The sequence below is a fragment of the Truncatella angustata genome (assembly GCF_020726525.1).
Source record: "Truncatella angustata strain MPI-SDFR-AT-0073 chromosome Unknown BKA67scaffold_3, whole genome shotgun sequence".
Taxonomy (NCBI): domain Eukaryota; kingdom Fungi; phylum Ascomycota; class Sordariomycetes; order Amphisphaeriales; family Sporocadaceae; genus Truncatella; species Truncatella angustata.
Window position 1 is genome coordinate 990,778 of NW_025763383.1, and position 13,295 is coordinate 1,004,072.

A 13,295-nucleotide genomic window follows, 5' to 3' on the forward strand; every position below is an offset into this window, starting at 1 on the left:
CCAAGGATGTGTTCTTGACTGCCACGAATTGATAACTACTGCGACGGCGCCTGAGGGGTATCTTGTTGATCATGTTTATATATATCGAGCGTGAGAAACCACAGAGGACATGCTCTCATCCCTCACGCTTCACACATCTTCGCCGAAGCCATCGTTCCTCCAGCAGACATGGATACCGAAAAGATTGGCGGCTTGACCGCCGTATCAAGTGGCGATAATGCACCAGGAGAAGTGATCACCACCGGTACACAGAATCAAACCGTACGCGGTCTCAGTCCTCGCCATGTTCAACTTATGGCCATCGGTGGTTCTATCGGTACAGGACTTTGGGTGAGTAACTATCTCCACATCTACCCCGGAGCCATGACACATAGAATGAACACATACTAAAACGCAACCCACAACAGGTCGGTATTGGCGGTGTTCTAAGCAAAGCTGGCCCACTCTCTCTTATTCTGGGGTACGCGTTTTGGGGGCTCCTCTTTATCTGGCCGCTCAACTTGACAGTGGCTGAGATGTGCGCCTATCTTCCCATCCGTGGCTCGATCTTCGAACTTGCGTCGCGGTTCGTCGACCCAGCTTTGGGTTTTGCCATGGGATGGACTTACTTCTTCGCCGGTGTAATGCTTGTGTGCACGGAATACTCAGCGGTCGCAACGGTTATGCAATACTGGAATGCCGATATCAACCCGGCTGCATGGATTGCCATGGCCATGGTAGTGTGCTTTCTCCTCAATGTTGTGGCTGTTAAATGGTATGGCGAGTCTGAGTTCATCATGGCATCTACTAAGGTTTTGCTCCTATTTGGACTCTGCCTTGTCACTTTAATTACGATGAGCGGTGGCAATCCACAGCATGAAGCCTATGGGTTCCGAAATTGGGGCAGCGGCAATGCAATGCACGAATACTACGCCACTGGAGATACTGGACGATTCCTTGGGTGGTTCAAAGTTGTCATCTACGCTGCCTTTACCATTGCGGGTCCGGACATGATTGCACTTGCTGCCGGCGAGATCCAGAACCCCCGCCGTACGATTCCCCGCGTCGCCAAGCTCATCTTCTACCGTCTGGTTGGCTTCTATGTCATTGGCGTCTTGTGCGTTGGCATCATCTGTTCCTCGCGCGACCCTATGCTCTTGGGCGCTATTGAAAACAGCGAGCCTGGCGCAGCTGCATCTCCATGGGTTGTCGGTATCAAGAACCTCGGAATCACAGCCCTACCCGATATTGTCAACGCCCTTATTATGATTTCAGGGTGGTCATGTGGTAATGCCTACCTATACTCATCTTCACGAACTCTTTACGGTCTTGCAAAGGATGGTCAAGCCCCGAAAATATTCGCCAAGTGCACCAAGGCTGGTGTCCCAATGAATGCCGTCGCGGCTGTCTCTCTGATCTCTTGCATCACCTTCCTGGTTTCCTCGAACTCCGCCGTTGAGGTTTTCTACTGGTTCGTCGACCTTACTACAACGGCATTGATCATGACATACACAATGATGCTCATCGCCTTCCTGGGTTTCTACCGTGCCAGAGTCGCTCAAGGACTTGACCCGCGGTCTCTGCCGTACCGTGCACCATGGGCACCATGGACGGCTTATTTTGCCCTGGTTCTTGGAATCCTAGCGCTGATCTTTGTTGGCTACAACACATTCGTGCCTTTTGATGCTCGTAGTTTCATTACTGCATATTTCGGTCTGTTCTTTGGCATTTTCATGTACGTACTCTGGAAAGTCGTCAAGCGTACCAGCATAGTCAAACCAGCCGAAGCGGATTTGATCAGTGGCAAGAAGGAGGTCGACGACGAGTGCAGACATTGGGAAGAGGGTGGTATTGAGGAGGTTGAGAAGGAGAGACTGGCTCAGATGAGCTTTGCTCGACGATGTTGGGAACGCCTCTGGTAAAGAAGCCCTGACTTGCTTCAACACTTGTGACTACTTTACAGTTCAACCAAGGAACCACAATAAGTATTATAGTCTTAAGTATGAATGTATGTATATATATATACCCATGAACCTTTTGTTTTACGAATCAGTATGGGAAGCCTGGATGTTCTCATCCGTGGACATCGAAAATGCACTGATTTCTGAGGATTATGTATCAAGCGTGACATTGCCACAACGACCGTCATACCATGCATCCCCAACGTGTAACGTTATGACCGCTTATTAAAAAATTCGAGAGTCAGAGTATCTCTTTGATTAGCTGTGTAGTGCAAGGATAGCGTAAAATTACTGTTGGTTGGTCATATGTTCAACTGTGTTTTGTTCCACCCGAACTGTAACTATTTTAAGGCAAGCAAGTCGTCACAGTCACCGTACATAGCAGATACTATTGTCAAGGACAGAAAATATCTCGTTCAATTTACAATGTTCGCTATGCATATTAGTCTCTATGGATTGTCTACAACTTGGCAGCCTCAATGCGTCGGCCAGTCTCATCAAAGCTGATCTTTTGGCCCGAGTTCAGACTCTCCTGTAGAGCGCAGCCAATCTTAACTGCCTGAACAGCTCCCGAAAGCTTAAACGGCAGCTTGTTATTATCCAAGCATGCTGCAGTAAACTCATTGGCCTCTGTGACAAAAGCGTGCTCGAAGCGGCCGTAATAGTCATGAGGAATTTCACGTCTCACGCCTTGCGGCTCGTGCATCTCGACTAATGAGCCCATGGGGTTTGCGTTGATAGCCAGCTTTCCATCAGTTCCGATGATCTCGGTCATATCATGTTGACCGGCTGCCATCATCCTGCTACTGTAGAAGTATGCGATCCTGCCGCCCCAAAACTCCACGATACCTACACCATTGTCAACGTCCTTGTGCTTTCTCAGCTCAGGCTGCACAGCCGTGATGCCCATAGCGACGACGCTCTTGACAACGGAGTCTTGGCCAAAGTACCATAAAGCCAGATCAATATCGTGAATGTTGCAGTCGACAAAGATACCCCCGCTGAACTCGGCGTATGCAACGAAGAAGCCTGAAGGGTCAAGTTTATCACAAGTCTGAGAGCGGAAAACCGATGGTCGACCAATAGCACCTGCATCCATGCGCTCGAATGCCTGTCTGTAAGACTGATCGAAGCGCCGCGAGAAACCGCACATGACCTTGAGGTGTGGCTTCTTAGCTGCTGCGTCCACTACTGATTGTGACTAAGGCTAGCGTGTTAGTTCTTGTTCTAGTGAAATTGTTATTTTGATAGAGTAAGGGGGCTTACGATTTCGATACTGGTACTCAAAGGCTTCTCACAAAGTACATGCTTATTTGCGTCAATGGCCTTGATTGCTTGCTCGGCATGGGCTGTTGTGACCGATGCAACGACAACAGCTTCGAGGCCTTCGTGCTTAAGCATCTCGTCGTAGTTGTTGTAAATCTTACAACCAGGTAGTTCTGTTGCTGCCCATTCTGCCTCCTTTGGGTCAGGTGTGAAAGCAGCGACAAGATTACATCGGGGTGTGCGGTTCTGGAAGTTGAGGGCATGGCGAGCTCCCATGCGACCGAGGCCAGCAATGCCAACTTGCAACTTGCGAACTGGTGCCATTTTGGTAGGTTACTGTGCGGCAATGCGTGGAGAGTCTTCGACGATGGGTTGAGAGTAAGGGTTGAACTGGGAGATGCTGCAATACCATCCTACTTGATCACATTGAGTACGACAGGCTCTCTTATATGAAAGCATCTTCCGTTCGACTCTGCACAGTTGACCCTTACGGCACATCACATCTCGCAGGAATCTGCTCTTTCCGGATCTGATCATGACGGAAAGTAAACTAATGTTCACCGCAGAATTCTGTAGGGGGCTAATGCATTCGTTCTCTTCACGATCAACATCATGGCAAGACATAGGAGGGGATCCGGGCAGAGTTGCCCTGCAAACCGTATTCAGCAAGTGGCAACTAGAAAACCAGAAATTTGCGCCGACCCGCATCTGGTCTACTAGCAATTGGCTAGTATCCCGCCTCAGACCCACTTCCCCAGTCGCTCCCCTCATTCTTTTGAGCCGCCCTGGGGAACTCCCCATCATGTGGGTTTGAACACAAATCCATTCAAGCCATGAGTCGGACTATATACGGAAAACAAGATCTCGGCCATTGACAAGTAGCACAGAATTCCTGATAATGATGACAACCGAATGCGAGTACATAGCACAGTTCAGGTAGTGCCTACGATTGCATCGTTCATGATAATCCATTCATAATCATCCAGACCCCTCGCGCATTTTCCACCAAATATTTCCGCCTTCCACGTTGGCAAGTGGATTTCCTGGTCCCATACCTGAGGAGCCATCCTGTAGCACGAAGCCAGCCTTGCGATAAAACTCGTCTTTGCCTTTCGCACTGACAACTGAGGCGCAGATACCGTCTTTCTCAGCACGGTAAATACCCCATCGAACCAACGCCCGACCGATTCCCCGGCTCTGATAATCTGGATGCACTGCCAATGTCTCCAAATACCATGACTCAGCACGATCGCCAGACCAGACGCCGTCAAAGCACGGGTAAGCGCGGTCGATCACGTCCTCTTCTTTTGGGTCGCATGCGCGGTTAGGCCATAGGAGGGCATGTATCTTCATGATTACTGAAGACGCGGGCTTGAGAAAGTTACCTTACATCTATTAATTTCAGTAGCCAGTAGTCGAGCGAGGGGGTTTCGCAGAAATGTGATCCTCCATCAAAACTTTCGAGAAAGAGAATGCACGATGGTTAGTGCTTACGAGGGTCATACCATCCGCATTCCATTAGCTTGCCTCCTTCGCCAAGTCGTGCCCATTGTGCGACTCCAACGATGGTCTCCTGGCAATCCTCACCCTTTTCGATAGCGACCAGCCATTTCCATCTATAATCCCAGTAGTTTACTCGAGCTTTGCGCAGCCAGAATAGTTCCACGTCGCTGGGATATTGCTCTCGATACGGATGTATTAAATCGCCGAACAGATTGTCATCAAAGAAGGCTAAGGCTGTTACATGAGCCACTGCTGGGAGGTCGCTGTAGCGTGCTTCGCGCTGTTCGACTGTCCAAGTTTTCGACGACATGAACAACAGATGACAGCGACGTCTCGCTATCAGACAGTATCAGTAAAACAAATAACACACCTTTTGGTCATCTGAGTGTGTAATAATCAAAACATCGACGCCAAAGGGAGGCCGAAGTGCAGCACAGGTCCTAAAGTCCTGCGGAATCTCAATATTTAGGGGTGCCTTAGATAAGAAAATGATGCTTGTGTCTCAGCTCTATTTGAGGTTGCCTCTGCATGCACATCGACACAATGTCACCCTAGCTGGTACCACACCTGAACGATCATTAAAGATTGGCCAAGATGTTTTCTGAGAGAATTGCTCCCTCCTGAAGGGATGCTGCGAATCGTATTCTGGACAGTTTCTCGACTCATTATTTTGGACTATAATAGAAGTCAGTCAAAGGAGCACTAGCAATTCTATACCAATTGCAATGACGCTGATACTACTCATGACTCAAATCCAAAACCACACCGCACGACACAGCTTATTTTTGAGTATAAACGAAGGCTGCAGGAAGTCTAAACCTAACATTCGTGGTCCACCAGTAACGTGTGCCGGAATGAGTAAGACTGCAGGCAGGCAGGATGCTTAAGCGACAGCTACGTAAGGTTGCCATTGTAACACCGACCCCGCCAGTCAGATATCGAGCCCAGACTGCCGAAGCAATAAAAGCCGGTCTGCAATTTTTTGATTCAATAGTGTTGGCCATGGCCATTGCAAATGTGTCTTCAGAACACATCGGCTTTGCGGGCTAGATTTGAATGCTTGTCCATTCTTTGTGCTCACCACTCCCCACGCAATCGCTAAACCTGGCAGCAAGATGGTATTAAATGATCCTGAAACACGCGATGTAGTTGGTCATCAGGTATCAGAGACCAGTGACGATGAAAAACAAGGAACAGCGGACGACCGCGCTCACATGGTGCGATTGGGCAAGACCCAAGAGTTACGGGTAAGCCAAGTTATTCAAGCTATAATTGTGAAATTAAGTGCATTCCAGAGAAACTTCCGATTCATATCCATATTTGGCTTTTCCATGATTGTCATGACTTCTTGGGAAACAGCATTGAGGTGAGCGAAATCCCTTCTGGAGGAAACATGGCTGACCGAAGCATGGTCCTTAGTGTCTCTACAATTGGTTTGCTCAACGGCGGGACGGCTGGCCTTATCTGGATGGCGTTTATTTGCTGTATAGGGTTCATATTTATCAACGTCTCAATGGCAGAGATGGGGTCAATGTCAGTCTCATCGCCTGCTAACATGGCCCATGGCTTACTTAGAACAGGGCGCCCACTACTGGCGGACAATATGTAAGTGACTGGGCTCTGACAAAATTCACGGTTCGTGTAGACTACGAGAACATGTCAGATCAACCGCATCTCATTTGGCACTTGCAGAGAAGTTTATACATCGTAGGAATGAGTTAGTCGCTAATAGGGTCGTGCAACCAGCATTGGGTCTCGGAATTTGCGCCCAGGAAGTATCAAAAATTCCTCAGCTATTTAACAGGATGGCTTGCAGTTCTTGCCTGGCAGACCGGCTGTGCCTCATCGGCGTACCTGTCAGGCACTCAGATTCAAGGTCTGGTAATCTTGAACTACACCAACTACGTGCCTAAGCCGTGGCATGGCACCCTCATCACAATTGCGGTCGCCGTGTTTAGTGTCATATTCAACATATTCCTTGCTAGCAAGCTCCCCATTCTTGAGACTATCGGGCTTATTATTCATTTGTTTGGATTTTTCGGAATAATTGCGACACTCTGGGTCTTATCCCCAAAGGCCGACGCAGTGTCGGTTTTTACGGAGTTCAGTGACGGCGGAGGCTGGGGAACCCTGGGCGGTAGTACCCTTATAGGTGTTACTGCAGCTATCATACCACTACTCGGAGGTGATGCGGCTGTTCACATGGCTGAAGAACTCCGAGATGCCGGGAAGATTATTCCACGGTCCATGATCTGGTCGACTGTCACCAATGGCGCCTTGCAATGGGCCATGGTTATAACCTACTGCTTCTGCCTCGGCGATTTGGAAGAGATCCTTAGCACTGCCACCGGCTATCCCCACTTGCAAGTATTTTACAACTCAACGCAGTCAGTGGCCGGGGCAACTGCCATGGGGTTCTTGATCATTTTTATAACCATTTTCGCCAACCTCAGTATTGTTGCGGCATCTTCGAGGCAGCTCTATGCCTTTGCGCGAGACGATGCCGTACCCTTTAGTACTTGGTTTGCAGACGTCCGACCTGGATGGGACGTCCCGCTGAACGCTCTCTTCATGACATTTATCACCACCAGTCTACTTTCGCTCATCAATATCGGTTCGCCGCTTGCATTAAACTCAATCACCTCCTTGTCAACTAATGCTCTGCTCTCGAGTTACATCTGCTCCATAGGGTGCATGGTTTGGAGACGCTGGACCAACAGTCGTCTGCTTCCTTCGAGTTTTAGTCTTGGAAAGTGGGGTTTACTCATCAACATTGTGTCAGAGGCATTCTTAATTGTCTTCTTTGTCTTCGCATTTTTTCCATCGGCGCCTGATCCGAATGCTGCAGGAATGAACTGGAACATCCTCATGTATGGGGCAGTGGTGTTATTTTCGCTTGTTTACTATGTCTTTAGTGGAAGATACCGATACGTCGGGCCGGTCGAGTACGTGAGGAAGCTCGATTAAGCATACAAATATCGTCAGTACGTGAGAAAATGGTGTAGAAAGCAATCCATTCCTCGAATGAGACAAGTGAGTTAGGGCTTTAAAATCCAGATGCGAGATTAACGCACTTATTTCTAGAACGGTTACGTTTGGTGTAAGGAGGGGCGTTGTGATAAACAAAGAAATGTTTCGTTCAATATAAGAACCATATAGTACGCTGCAATACACTGCAGAACAGCATCGTATAGCTTGAGATCCTTTTTCTTGGTATTATTAAGATGAATAGTTGACTACACGGTAGAGCATACAGCTAAGCAGTCCTGAATAATAAGTTTCTAAACTCCGAATACGACGTGTCGCGTGAAATATTATCTACGGACATGTAGTGCGTTACAACGATGATGTTACACCCTAGAGCAATCTTTCGACTCTTTCTTGGCCACACATCATGCTTCATGGGATCTGGGCTCACAGAGTTGATCTGTCTTCTGTGCGTCTTGAGCTTTAAGCGCACGCTCCGTAGTATTTGATATCCATATAATTGGCTTTCACTAATTTGTTTCAGTTGCAAGATGTGGCATCATGAGCGAATGCGTCAAAACCTTTATGATCTATGAACATATTCGAGGCGTTAGAGTAATTCTTAACTAGATCGTAGGTGGCTGAGCCGCCAGAGACGTCAATTCCGATTATAAAGGCACGAGGGGGTTGTGGCCGTTCTCAACACATAGATCAGAGGACTGCAGTTCAGTCCGAAAAAATCTTGATGTAAGGAGACCAGCCCATGCTATGATAATCCACTACTCGTCTATTAGAAGTTGGTGGCTCCCATGCAATCGAGCAATACAACGGAGAATGACGAAAGCAAAGCGATGGGCGGAGGATATCCAGACGATAGCGACCAATCTCTTTCCATTAGCAGTGGCGGCCGTCCCTGATAGTGGTGCGCCGGAGTCCGCTTGGGACGACTTGGCCAAATGCTAACAGGTTGGTATCAACCAGGAGCCGGGTAGAAGTTGCAGTACGAAGAAGTCCACAATAATCATCCCCTGTTGCGATGTAGAAGGTCTTTAACAGTCCCCATATCCATCAAGTCGCAAAGTACGTCTTAACAGACTGTACTTAACCGATATGATGCAGCAAGGTCAATATCGCGTGAGACACATGATGGGTTTGGTGTCTCTGTAGGAATTGGTACCCTTCTTATGGTTCTAAATAAATCATCGTATTTGGCTTGCCTTGAGTCCCACAAGAGCGATACCAACTTTGTTTAACAAACTCTGTGAGAAGGACATTGCCATCATGCACTTACATCAGGGTGGCTCTTCTCATCAGGGTTGATTTTATGTGATAGCAATTTCGCTTACACTGCATTGTGCAAGATGGCCATGTATGCTTGAAACTCTTGAATCCTACAGGGTCCATCTCCCCGGAACGATATACCAATATCTGGGTATGGTTTTTGAATCATACTAGAAGATCGACATTAACAAGGCGAATCTGGGTCATGGGATGTTGCATCTTTTTGACCTTCCAATCAGTCCCTTCGCATGGGTAGTACCGTGTCCCGAGCGAGCCAACCCGTGCGCTCCCACTGAATTGGTCAAAGAAAGTACGCAATCTAGTCACTATATGAAACAGTGCTCCGTATAGTTGAAGGATAACTCGGGGACTTGGCTCCGGACAGAGTTGACCTCCATCGAGTATTGCTTCCTCGTTACCATTGCCATTGCAATTCTGTCTAGGATCATGAACTTATCAAATATTTGACGCAAAATTTTACGGTAATAGGTTCCACCTTGTGCAGTGAGTAGTCCGTAGATAGCAGGAGTGTGTGTATACGAACTCTTATGGCCAACTGATTGCTTCGATTGCTAGAATAAAATATCTGGTAAATATCAAGTGCTATCAGGTTTGGCTTGTCACCGTTCCGCGAGTTTTGAGATATTAGAGGTCACTTTGACATTCCCACTGGGCTTCTGGGATGGATACGAAGTAATTCCAGATCAGAGGGTTCACAGCAGGTGCGAGGCCCTGCTGGAGATAGCGCACAGCTTCCGCCAGTTACGCTAACCATGTTGCTGGCTTTTCCACCAAATGTCTTCCCCGGAGGCAACAACTTATTCAGACATGCGATGTGGAATGGACATTGCAGGAAAGAAAATTTCGTAATTATTTACTGGCATTGACCAAGAGGAAACATTTTGACATGCTTTTTCTTCTGTGTGAATGAACTGGCTGGCGGCTCGGGTCTTAAATACCAATTTTACAAAAGTCGGTTCTTGTCTAACGTCAATTCACAACAGCTTCTTAAAGTCGAACAATCAAGTGAGGTGCTATGTGAGGTCCATCTCTTACATAAACCAGATCAATTCAGAATGTGGTTGCGAGCTACATAGTACATATGGCCGGAAGATATGCGATTGGGTGCCGCCCCAGAACGTCCACTTTATGCATTTCTCCCCTTGCTGCCCGGGTACCTGCGGCGTGTGACTGAATCTCTTATTATCTCACGTAATCTCGGAAGCGAGTAAGCATATGAGTCTGGCAAGCCACTGCGAATGCACGAATAGCGTCCAATGAGAAGGATGCAGCGAGTTACGCATGAACTTTGAACAAAACGGCGGCAAGTCCGCGCTGATCTCGTTCCATCATTCTGTGTTTGTCAGCCCGCCCCAGTCAAAACAATTGTGCTCCAAGGCGCAACATGCACACCAACGGACTTCTACCAGTGCTGACAGCCCTTGCTGGTGCTGCGTCTGTCACTTCTCAAGCCTTGTCAGCCAGATACGCTAACTCTACAACTTGCAGATATGTGAGTTTTCATATCTCAATATACACTCCTCAACCAAGCTCTGTTCAAAAGCTGATTTGTGTATAGGGCCCAAATGACAAGTTCTGGCCTTCGAATCAGACCTGGGCTACGCTAGATCAGTCCGTAGATGGCAGACTGATTAAGAGCGAACCTATAGCACAGTCGTGTTATCCGGGCGACAACTTCGACCTTGCGGACTGTGATTATGTGACAAAGATGTGGTCTGACCAGGACTTCATGACCACCAATCCCATTGGAAGACCGTATCCATATAACATCACTTGTGCACCTGTCAACTACACCTCAGGTGACGTCCCTACAAGCTGCAGTCTAGGTATCAATCCTAGATATGCCGTCAATGCCACTACACGCGATCACATTCTTGCTGCACTGAAGTTTTCTCAAGATAATAATGTTCGTTTGGTAGTTACAAGCACGGGACACGATCTGCTTGGCCGCTCAGATGGTTATGGCAGCCTGGAGATCTGGCTACGACATTTCAGAAATAGCATTGAGTATCAGGAGCATTATTTGTCCGCTTCCACATGCTACAAGTCACATTGGACGGGAGGTGCTATTCGAATCGACGGCGCCTGGCAGTGGGAAGATGTTTATCCTGTTGCTAAGGAAAACAATGTTATAGTCGTTGGTGGTGGCTCAGTTTCCCCTGGTGCTATTGGTGGATGGCCTTCTGGGGGAGGACATGGTAGGTTCATCAAAATTCCATCAGGCAATAGGGACTCGTTCTGACTAAACTTAAAGGACCGGCAACACGAAATTATGGCCTGGGTGCAGACCAGACACTCGAAGCCGAGATTCTTCTCGCTAATGGTACTATTGTTATCGCCGATCACTGCCACAATACAGATCTTTTCCAAGCCATTCGTGGGGGAGGTCCGGGCTATGGAATCATCCTCACCAGGACCATCAAGGTCTATCCTAATGTCAACACGATAACTGCGCACCATCTCGCCATCGCGCCCCTGGTCAATGATATAACAGGCAATAACTCTGCTCTACTGGATGCAGTTACTGTATTGTTACAGTCATTTCCAGCCATGAACGATGCTGGTAAGTCAAGCGTCTAGAAAGGATTTACTTTCATTCCAAGAGCAAGTTCTTAACCTTTTTATCTTTAGGATTCTCTGGCTATGGATACTGGTTTCGAAACTTTCCAGGCGTTTTCATACCGCCCAGCTCGACATCAGGTTACAGCCATGGTTTTTGGACCATTAACAAGACCCAGGAAGAAGCCGAAGCAGCATTTGCGCCTGTGAGGGCGGCACTGCAGAAGCTCAACAGCACTATCTATATGATAGAAAGCTGGGCCAGCTATACCGACTATTGGTCATTCTACTTCGCTGAGTCAGCCGTCTACGATCCCACAGGTGATACGTCTATCCTAACTTCACGACTAATCGATCCCGAGTCTGTGGCGGATCACTCGACCGTTCGTGGTGCGGTAGAGGTCGTTAGTGGTAAAGTTGACGAATACACATCGAACGTAGTTCTCCTAGTTTCGGGTGGCCAGGTCTTCAAGGATGCATCAGACAAATCGTCTGGCTTGCATCCCGCTTGGCGCAAATCCCACTATGCCCTTATTGCTGGCCGAGGTGTTCCCAAGAATGCCACCAACGAAGTGAGACAAGCTGCTCAAGATGACATCACCTTCGTCAAGGGTGAAGCCCTGAAGAAGCTTGCGCCTGATACTGGTGGCTACATGAATGAGGGCGACCGGAATGACCCGGATTGGCGAACTTCATTCTATGGATCCAACTATGCAAAACTATTAGCTACAAAGAAGAAGTACGATCCCGACAATGTCTTCTACTGTACGACATGTGTAGGTAGTGAGCAATGGGTTGAGAGACCGGATACGCCATTATGCAAGACGTAAGCTTTCGGTCGGATTGGCATATACATTAAATTGTATAACACACATCAAAAGTTTAAACACCAACACGAGAGCCGAATCTGAGACGAAGATAAAGATTGATTTTGTATTATGCGAACGAGGATGTGTTGTTTCTTTCATGTCTGGTAGCACAATGGCACTCGTGGCATTGATATCCCGAGCTCCTGAAAAAGCCGTGCTGTGGAAATGACATGCTATATTGTGCCATTAACCTGCAATAACCACCAGGCCACAAATATACTACAAAAACTGCTCATCCCAAGAATTTTCATTCGACAGCTATATCTCCACACACGTTTGTGGCCTCGCTACTCCATCTTCAGAACAACGACGGGGTTCCGGCCCCCTCGCACCAGCCTGATGCCAAATCTCGTGAACCATAGCCTTTTTAGATATGAAGGTTCTCCTCACGACATGGCACCCGCATAATGCGGAACATCAGATAAAAGGGTACTTGAATTAATACAGATCGTCCCGGAATACTAAGCATATATCCACCGCGTAGAGTTAATTGGAGTGAAGAGCAGATCACATTTCGTAATACAAGTCTGAGAATTGTTGACTTGCTGGTATATCAAACCTTCGGCGTTGCGAAACTAAATAAGAGCGAATGCCAAAGCATATAAAGGTCAGGTGAGGGGTGTCGACTGCTAAGGTAGTGCAATCAAGTTGAAGTGGTTATACAATGACATTGTCGAGAAATGCTTGCACAGTGTTTCCAAGTTGTTTTAAATCAAAATCAATTCAATTACGTCAATGACGGTTATGTTACTCATCGGTTTTACATTATTAGGTCTTGCATTGATGATGTAGTGTACCCATACAACGCTTGAACGGTTCTGCACCCGTGAGCTAGCCCAGAGGGGTATGTAAAAGCCACAAAGCTGAATTAAATCGGCTATACTTGGTA

At 47.6% G+C, this 13,295-nt stretch overlaps 5 protein-coding genes across 5 annotated transcripts; 3 read left to right on the forward strand and 2 right to left on the reverse strand.

The window, feature by feature from the left end:
• Positions 1-168: 168 nt before the first annotated feature.
• Positions 169-1,901, forward strand: BKA67DRAFT_516014 (proline permease; the record flags this gene model as incomplete). Its single annotated transcript, XM_046097777.1, has 2 exons — positions 169-330; positions 408-1,901. 2 exons carry the CDS (start codon positions 169-171, stop codon positions 1,899-1,901), a joined length of 1,656 nt encoding a protein of 551 aa, XP_045959489.1.
• Positions 1,902-2,335: 434 nt separating this feature from the next.
• BKA67DRAFT_602706 (uncharacterized protein) lies at positions 2,336-3,859 on the reverse strand. Its single transcript, XM_046105336.1, has 2 exons — positions 3,207-3,859; positions 2,336-3,141 (listed from the first exon to the last, which is right to left on the reverse strand). Exons 1-2 carry the CDS (start codon positions 3,528-3,530, stop codon positions 2,401-2,403), a joined length of 1,065 nt encoding a protein of 354 aa, XP_045959490.1. The 5' UTR covers positions 3,531-3,859; the 3' UTR covers positions 2,336-2,400.
• Positions 3,860-4,184: 325 nt separating this feature from the next.
• Positions 4,185-5,019, reverse strand: BKA67DRAFT_657174 (acyl-CoA N-acyltransferase; the record flags this gene model as incomplete). Its single annotated transcript, XM_046107070.1, has 2 exons — positions 4,185-4,591; positions 4,701-5,019. The coding sequence occupies 2 exons, from the start codon at positions 5,017-5,019 to the stop codon at positions 4,185-4,187; spliced, it is 726 nt and encodes a 241-aa protein (XP_045959491.1).
• Positions 5,020-5,824: 805 nt separating this feature from the next.
• BKA67DRAFT_515438 (amino acid/polyamine transporter I) lies at positions 5,825-7,676 on the forward strand (the record flags this gene model as incomplete). Its single annotated transcript, XM_046097727.1, has 5 exons — positions 5,825-5,956; positions 6,005-6,075; positions 6,129-6,242; positions 6,290-6,314; positions 6,456-7,676. 5 exons carry the CDS (start codon positions 5,825-5,827, stop codon positions 7,674-7,676), a joined length of 1,563 nt encoding a protein of 520 aa, XP_045959492.1.
• Positions 7,677-10,362: 2,686 nt separating this feature from the next.
• BKA67DRAFT_591703 (FAD binding domain-containing protein) lies at positions 10,363-12,367 on the forward strand (the record flags this gene model as incomplete). The annotated part of the gene is made up of 4 exons (XM_046104749.1): positions 10,363-10,470; positions 10,537-11,176; positions 11,233-11,541; positions 11,610-12,367. The coding sequence occupies 4 exons, from the start codon at positions 10,363-10,365 to the stop codon at positions 12,365-12,367; spliced, it is 1,815 nt and encodes a 604-aa protein (XP_045959493.1).
• Positions 12,368-13,295: the final 928 nt, after the last annotated feature.

Bases quoted from the DNA above. Each gene is read 5' to 3' on its own strand.
- BKA67DRAFT_602706 (XM_046105336.1), bottom strand. From the start codon at position 3,530: ATGGCACCAGTTCGCAAGTTGCAAGTTGGCATTGCTGGCCTCGGTCGC. The intron at 3,142-3,206 runs GTAAGCCCCCTT...CGCTAGCCTTAG, and splicing joins TGAGTACCAGTATCGAAATC to TCACAATCAGTAGTGGACGC.